Source organism: Orycteropus afer, unplaced genomic scaffold (assembly GCF_000298275.1).
Source record: "Orycteropus afer afer isolate SDZICR_OR568_19922 unplaced genomic scaffold, OryAfe1.0 scaffold00083, whole genome shotgun sequence".
Taxonomy (NCBI): Eukaryota; Metazoa; Chordata; class Mammalia; order Tubulidentata; family Orycteropodidae; genus Orycteropus; species Orycteropus afer.
The window spans coordinates 5,705,310-5,713,357 of NW_006921670.1; the positions used below are offsets into that span (position 1 = coordinate 5,705,310).

General features: G+C 42.6%; 1 protein-coding gene across 1 annotated transcript in view; it reads left to right on the forward strand.

The window, feature by feature from the left end:
* The window catches only part of XPNPEP3 (X-prolyl aminopeptidase 3), a 67,919-nt gene extending 62,318 nt beyond the window's left edge, over nucleotides 1-5,601 (forward strand). Inside the window, exons 7-9 of the mRNA XM_007941772.2 lie at nucleotides 1,880-2,060; nucleotides 3,664-3,784; nucleotides 5,435-5,601. Coding sequence (XP_007939963.2) covers nucleotides 1,880-2,060; nucleotides 3,664-3,784; nucleotides 5,435-5,601 — 469 coding nt within the window. The remainder of the gene's footprint in view (nucleotides 1-1,879; nucleotides 2,061-3,663; nucleotides 3,785-5,434) is intronic.
* The last annotated feature ends 2,447 nt before the right edge of the window (nucleotides 5,602-8,048 follow it).

The following is an 8,048-nucleotide window of genomic DNA, read 5'->3' on the forward strand; positions in this document are numbered from 1 at the left end:
GGTCAATAAACAAAATGGCACAGTTCCGATATTACCAAACCACACGGCATGCCATTAATTCAAGTCCATTGAAGTCCCAAGGTCAGCAGAGCGTGGCATGAACAACGACATGACTATATGCAGGGGTCAAACATGCCATAAGCTGGAGACCGTTCCCCAAGTCTTCTGCTTATACACAGGGAGTAAACCACATCCCTAAGTCAGCTACTCAGCTGCTCACAGTAGATTCCACCATGGAGTTGATTACCAATCTCATCATGGGGAATACTAACTACATCCAGCTGCCCAGCCACTCAACCAGGCCTAGCCAAGTTGACACACAAACTTAACTACCACAGGCAGTCACAAAGACTATAGCCGAAGAACTGTATTAAGTAATTCACTGCATCACAATCAGTGACTCATGTAAACATTACCCTCAGTGAAAAAAGCAGACACGAAAGAATACATACTATACAATTCCATTTATGTAATATTCTGTAGTAGACAAAACTAATCTATGGTGAAAATGACCAAAATACCATTTGCCTTTGGAGATGCAGGTATTGGTTGAAAAGGGACATGATTAAACTTTCTGGGGAGATGGAAATGTTCTCTGTCACTATAGAAATGTAGGTCTGTAGATTATAAAGGGGCACCCATTTGTCAAAAATTGTGCAGTTCAGATTTGTATATGTCATTGTATGTAAATTTTACATTAGAAAATGATTTAAAATAATTATAATTAACTAATAATGGAGTGATGGGGTAGAATATTGTTGCAGTTATTGATACATGATATGATACTGATAATAGTTGAACCTGGAAAGTGGGTACACATTGACTGGACTAGTGTATCATATTGTGTCTAATACTTTACAAATAGAAAAACATTACAGGAACATTTTTGTAGAAAGAAGTTTTTTGAGTTTCAAATATTTTCTTAGGATGGATTCTTAGAGAATTACCAGCTCTTAAGTTACATAAGCATCTTTAAGACTTTTGATTTAATTGGCTACACTAGTTTATACTCCCAGCCCGACTGTAGGAGAATATATACATATCATATACCATTCTAGCTCACTTTTTTCTAATTTTTTTTATATAATTACTAAAGAAATCATTATTCTCACAATACCTAGATACTAGTAAGATTTTAGTAACCAAGGTATTAATTAATTAATTAATTTTTCCCATGACATTAGTTCCACCTATCAGAAATGAATTCCCTAGGTTTTGGTTTCTGTTCTTTTTTTTTTTTTTTAATGGTGGCCCAATAAGTAGTCTCCAGTTTACAGTGTATGTCCATGGTGGCAAACTGTGCTTTGACCGTCTTGTGTTTTTTTTAGTATCTCATTGTTAGTAATACACACTACATACAGTGTTACCACACATGATTTGCTGATGTTGTCATTTGTTCACTAGCAGATATTCAAAGATAAGATCTATAAAGATACTACTAATAAAAGGCAGTAATAATGAAAACTTTTTTAAAAATACTCAACTTACATCAGAACCAATTTACGATGGAATCATCAGAACAGAACCCCATTATAAGTCAGGGACTACTTGTACTATAAGATATAAGAAAGGACCAAGGGTAAGCCTGGTGTGGCCCTTTGACTGCATTCATGGCTGGATATATTTTCTAACCTGCTAACCATTTGAAAGAGAGACTGACACACTTCTTCAGCTTGAGGGACTGACCATGTGGTTGAACATCCAGGGCGTGATTAAGGTCCTATCAGTAATGATAGATGAATGCTTGTTAAATATCAACAATGCTCCACTGTCATCATTTTGGAGTTTTTCGTTTTCTTGGAGTTTCTTCTAAACGTGATTAGAAACTTTGACATTGTCAGATTATTCTAAATTCAGGTTCTTTGGTTTCTCGTCCCAGGTTCACTGCACCTCAGGCAGAACTCTATGACGCTGTTCTGGAGATCCAGAAAGCTTGTCTGACCCTCTGCTTCCCTGGGTCGAGCTTGGAGAACATCTACAGCATGATGCTGACACAGATAGGCCAGAAGCTTAAAGAGCTGGGCATCATGAAGAGCAATAAGGAAAATGATGCCTTCAAGGTACTTGTCTTGACCCATTTTCTAGAATGGCTACCATCCTGCTTAGGTTTTACCCTGTATAAGGCTAAGAAGATTTACAAGTAGTCTTTGTGACGCTTCATCTCGAAGAGGCTGAGATTCAGAGCCCACTCAGGAGCAACTTAGTAAATTTCATCAATTCCAACTCACGGTGGTCCATGGCTATCAGTACAGGTAGTCTCTGGATTATGAGCAAATTCCATCCCTAAGTCTGTCTTTAAGTTGAATTTATATGTAAGTTGGAACAGTTAGGTATGCTTCATATCTAATGTCACTTAATCAGTTGCTTGTCTTACTGAGTGCTTTCTATGCAGAGAAACCATTAAAGAATCACTTCTAAATACACTGAAACATATTTAATAATATAGTCATAATAATCACGTTTTGATGCACTTCTCAAAATGACGTTCATTTGTTATTATGAACCATTGTACCTAGATTTTTAAAAAAATAATTGCCTTTGTAGGGCTTGGTTCGTAACTGCAGGTTGTACGTGACTCAGACGTCTGTAACCCAGGCACTGCCTGTATACAGCTGTGCTCCGTTTGGTGTTCAGGGGCTGATTTTTCAGAAGTAGATTGCCAGGCCTTTCTTCCAGAATGGGTGAACTCAGAACCTCCAACGTTTCTGTTAGCGGCCAAGCCTTAACCTTTCGCGCCACCCAGGGACTCGCGAGTCAAGCCTCCATAGGTTCAGACAAAGGGTGTCAGTACTTATTTCTCCCAGAAGATGGCAGCACATTCTGATTCATTGCAGGAAGCATAACAGCTGGCTCCATCATCAGAAAATGTACAATGAAGTCTGGTGCAGAAAGGCTGGAAAAGACAGAAAAGGAGGCGAGGTGAACTCTTAACCTTCTCTGGTGATTCTGAGAAGCAAGCAGTTGGAAAGGGAGGGTGTTTGTTACTGAACGTTAACAGTGTGCCCTAGGACCACGTCTTTAACTGAATTTTGTATCCAAACTGGAACCAGTGAGTGTTCAGTAAAAATGGAAAGCCTCTGCTTGAAAGAAAGATGCTGGGTGCTCACACCTCACAGACCACCAGTCATCTCCCACCTCCAAGTGTAGGCTGCCAGGACCTCTTTATCGATAGAAAAAAAGCTATAAATTACCTCCTGCTGACTAAAGTGAATCTTTAATTAACTGATAGAAATATCCATGCTGGTGATGTTCAGTAATTACTCTGTTATTTGATTTCTCATGCCTACGCCACAAACTACTGGGTGACACTTCAGGTCTCCAGAGCGGGCGTCCTGAGAGGGCTGTGTGAGAGCTAACATAGTCATCACCCCTCAGAATGGAGAGAGAGGTTCACTTGCCTTAGTCAGTCCTGGAGTTGCCCAAGTCAGCATGTTAGTGCGTTGACTAGAGGGAGTGGAGGTGAGTTAGAATGCTACGGGCAGACTTGCATACAAGAGACGGCAGCTTATCAGGTGTCTGAAGCATTAGCCTAAGAATGGGTTAAATGTGTGTGGCAGAACCATGGGGGAAGTATTAACACATCTCAGTAGTTTATAAATTTCCAACTTTCCCTTTAACAATCATTGCTCTGGTGACACTGTCTGTGGTCAACATCTTTTCCAGGCTGCTCGAAAATACTGCCCTCACCACGTTGGCCATTACCTCGGGATGGATGTCCATGACACTCCGGACATGCCCCGTTCCCTCCCTCTGCAGCCTGGCATGGTAATCACAATTGAGCCAGGTAAGGGGGTGTGCTAGTAGTCTTTGACCCCTAGTGACAGAGACCAATAATGTGAGTTAGAAAGGTAGACATTGTTTATTTTTACCTGAACTAACATAATTAAACTAGAAGAAACAGGACAATGAGTCTCTTCATTCTTGTAGGGGACTTTATTTATTTGAGATTTATCTTTGGCTTTCTCATTTAACATCACACAATTTGTTTAATTTGACTTCTATCAACAACAGATGGGGAATACTTTCCATTAGTAGATATTAAGAAATAAACCTTCTTTAAATCTGCCTCTGCTGGGGCTGATTTGCACAAGTCTCCCATTTAATAGTGGCTCAGGAGCTCTGGTGGCATAGTGCCTAAGGCACTTGACTGCTAACCAGAAGGCTGGCAGTTCAAACCCACCAGCCACTCCTGAGAAGGAAGATGGGGCAATCTACTTCCGTAGTGATACTGCCTCAGAAACCCAAAGAGGGGTCGCTATGAGTCGGGTCCGACTTGACAGCACACAACAACAACTATGGCTGTTCCAGTTTCCACAGCACCCGGGGCTTCCGTGCAGAGACACACCAGGCAGTCCACAGTCTCAGCTGCAGGCTGTGTGGGACAGCCCAGCACTGTCCCACTGCTTAGTGCCTCAGAGAAAGGGAACAGTCTAGTAGGTTACCTGACGTGGGTGCTGATGGCTGTTAGGCAGAGATGTGGTGGCTGCAACGGAATGTGAAGATTGATGGCACAAGAATTGATTTTTAAATGCTAATACTCTTGTCATGAAAACGGATCTTGATCTTAGATTCAAGTGTTTTAATCTCTAAATTATATAAACCACATATGGGAAACATCTTTGTTACCACCCTTTGAGGCTAGTCATGTAGCTGTCTGTGGTCTTAGCATTTAGTCCTGTCCAGCTGGTGCATGGGTGTTTCCTTAGGCTTTAACGACATCTTCCTTTGCTGGTCTTTCTCTTTTTGTCACAGAGCAATAGCTGAGTATAGAGGAGGAAACTTACAGTTTGTTTCATATGAAAAGACCTGGTCTCTGTCTGACATTATGTTTATAGAAAGGGTACCTTGAGCTCTTAGATTTTTCCAAATGTTCATTAAAGTCTTCCTATTTCTCTCTTACTTTCTTTCATGCATGTACATTTATAGCTTATTTGAGAAAAAATTGTTGATGACTTCTTTCCTCAACTTCTGGTTAGTTAGCCTAACAGTCTCTAAGTGTTTAATACATTGTAAAATACCTGTATCTTTATTTTAGCAAAATGCCCTTTTTCCAGGAGAAATTGGACAGAGGAAGTATGCATTTATGTAACCTGCTAATTCCCAGCGTATGCTGGCATCCTCATAAGCTAAGCAAGTTTGGTGGCTGCTTGAGTCACTGAAATACGACAGAAGCAGGATCAACATTATCACAGCTGGAGGGAGCCCATACTCTAATGTAGAAAATAATTACAATATTCCTAATAATAGTAGTCAAAACTGACTTATTACCAGGCACTTTTGTTTACATGTTATCTCATTGAATCCTCACAGCTCTACTAGGTAGATACCATTAATACGCTTGTTTTACAGATGAAGGAATCAGGATGCAGAGAGGTTGACTATCTTGCCCCAAACCACCCACCTACTGTCTTCGACTCTTTTCTTTACCTCCCAGGTATTTATATTCCCGAGGATGACAGAGATGCCCCCGAGAGGTTTCGTGGTCTTGGGGTACGAATCGAGGATGATGTAGTGGTGACTCAGGACTCACCCCTCATCCTTTCTGCAGACTGTCCCAAAGAGATGAGTGACATCGAACAGATCTGCAGCAGGACCTCCTGACGCTCGTCACAGCCCTCGTGCATCTCAGGTTCTTCACACAGGGTGTCTGCTGGCACGCATGCCCGTGTGCTTTCTGAGTGTTGCTGCGTGTGCACTGATGAACGTCACCCACTTGGGAGTGCGGTGGCCGTATGAGTGTATGTGATTGTGTAGGGGTGGTTATTTTTGTTGTTTAAAGTCAATGGAAATCTGGAACGTTGAATTTTTCAACTGTATGTTAACTTCAGCTTCAGCAACATTAATTGTGGAGATTTATGACCTGGACAAGTTTCATTTGTAAATGTGAAGAAAGGTCATGGTTACATATGCCCGTACATCCTAGTGAACACATTTAAATATGCAGAAAAATCCTCTTCTCCTCTCCATGTCCCTCCCTTCTTGCTCTTTTGCTGAGATCCACCTAATGTAAGATCTTGTGTGGTGATTGGGTTTTGAGCTAACCGGCAAGGTCTCTACCTACACTAATAGCCTCCCCTCAGTGGTTGTGGGCGGCTGTAACTCCTGTCCACCTAGTCTAGACCCTGCAAGCCTACTGGAGCCACAGCAGCCCTCATGAGCACTGGTGTCTTGCCTGCCGCCTACCCTTCAGCCGTAGTCCACATTCCAGTGACACTAGCAGTTGAACAAAACCATTTTGAGCCTTTCTTACCATTTGTTTGCCTGTTGTTATTGTTGTTGTTGTTATGTACCATCAAGTCAGACCCAACTCATAGCAATCCCTCCTTGGGTTTCTGAGGCAGAATCACTATGGAAGTAGATTGCCCAACCTTCCTTTTGAGGAGTGGCTGGTAGATTTGAACTGCCAGCCTTCTGGTTAGCAGTCAAGTACCTTAGGCACTACGTTACCAGAGCTCCTTTTGTTTACCGAGGACCTGGAAAGTATATTTAGGTTCTGTTGAGGAAGAAAATTTAGAGAGTGAAAAGTATGTACTGCCTCCGCTGCAGATCCAGACGTCCATCTGTCTGTTCTCCTGTAAAGATGAGTCCTTTCCCAGACATCACTTCTTTTGTGGGTTCTTCATGCACTGCCCCTCCTGGCACAGCCTGGATTCTGCCCAGCCTGCAAAAGATCTTCTCCTTACCCCGGGAAGGTCAGAGCAGTGGTACCAGTGTTCCGAGAGATACTGACAGCATTCTGGGATTTCCTCTACTGTTGCTGAGAAGAAAATGCAGACTCCTGCAAGTACGTGGAAGCATCTTACGACCCTTACCGCTCTCTGGTGTTAGCGCTGGAAGGGCCGGGAGCCATAGTTCTGTACACACAGCATTGGATGCAGTTGTACAGACACTCAGTGTGTGAAGGGAACAGGGCTGGATGACTGTAAACAGGGTCCTTCAGGAGGTTCAGTCAGATGGGAAGCCTTTGAGAACTAGTGTGTTCACCTCTTTTGTTGTTGTTTTTGAACTTCTTGTTGTGATTTTAGTGAAAGTTTACCCAGCAAATTGCTTTTCCATTCAAACAGTTCCTCCTCGTTTTGATTTGTCACATTGATTGCATTCCCCACAGTGTAAGAGCTCTCTTTCCACTTCCTTCCTGTGTTTCCTGTTTTCATTTATCCTTCTTCCCTATCCCTTCCTGCCTTCTAAGCTTTGTCCCTGGGCAGATGCTGCCTCTCAGTCTTGTCTGGTTGATTGTTCTGAGAAGTGCTCCCTCCCTGGTGGTGTTCACCTCATAGGCCTAGCTGCCTTTGGCTGAAAGTTGAGCCATGGGAGTGAGTTCAGTTCCAGGCTTGAAGGGTCTAAGGGTCTCGGGCGTTCCGTAGTCTGTATCAGACCAGTAAACCCGGGCTTTTTTTTATCATTCTGAGTTTTGTTCCACATTTTTCTCCCACTCAATCCAGGACCACCTCCTGTGATCCCTTTCAGAGCAGTCAGCAGTTTTAACTGGGCACCACCTAGTTCTGGTCTCAGGGTTGTGGAGGCTGGGGTTTGCATGGCCCATTAGTCCTTTGGACTGATTGTTCCATGCATTTTTTTATTTTCTTCACTCTTCTTTGCTCCAGGCAGGGAGAGACCAATAGTTGCACTTAGATGGCTGGTCACAGTCTTTCAAAACCCCAGTCACTACTCGCCAAAGCAGGATGTGAAACATTGTCTTTGTGGACTGTGTTGTGCCAGTTGACCTTGATGGCCAGTGTACCTATGGCCCTGACTTACTCCCTCAAGGTATTTGGTTACAGCTGAGACATTTTCATACCTTTACCTCCTGCATGCTCTGCTACATTCATGGATGTACTTGCAGCACATATAAATACATATGCAGAAATGCCTTCTGTCAGACCGATACACGTTCATGGGGTGTGTCACCTCTTTAGACCTGGACATGAACCCAATATTGTAAAGCCTACTGAGTCATACAGCAAAGATTTTTTTCTTTTTTTTAGGGGAGCATAAGCTAGTTGATTAACACTCTGTGCAGCACTGGAAGTTTGTCCATTTTATCAGGA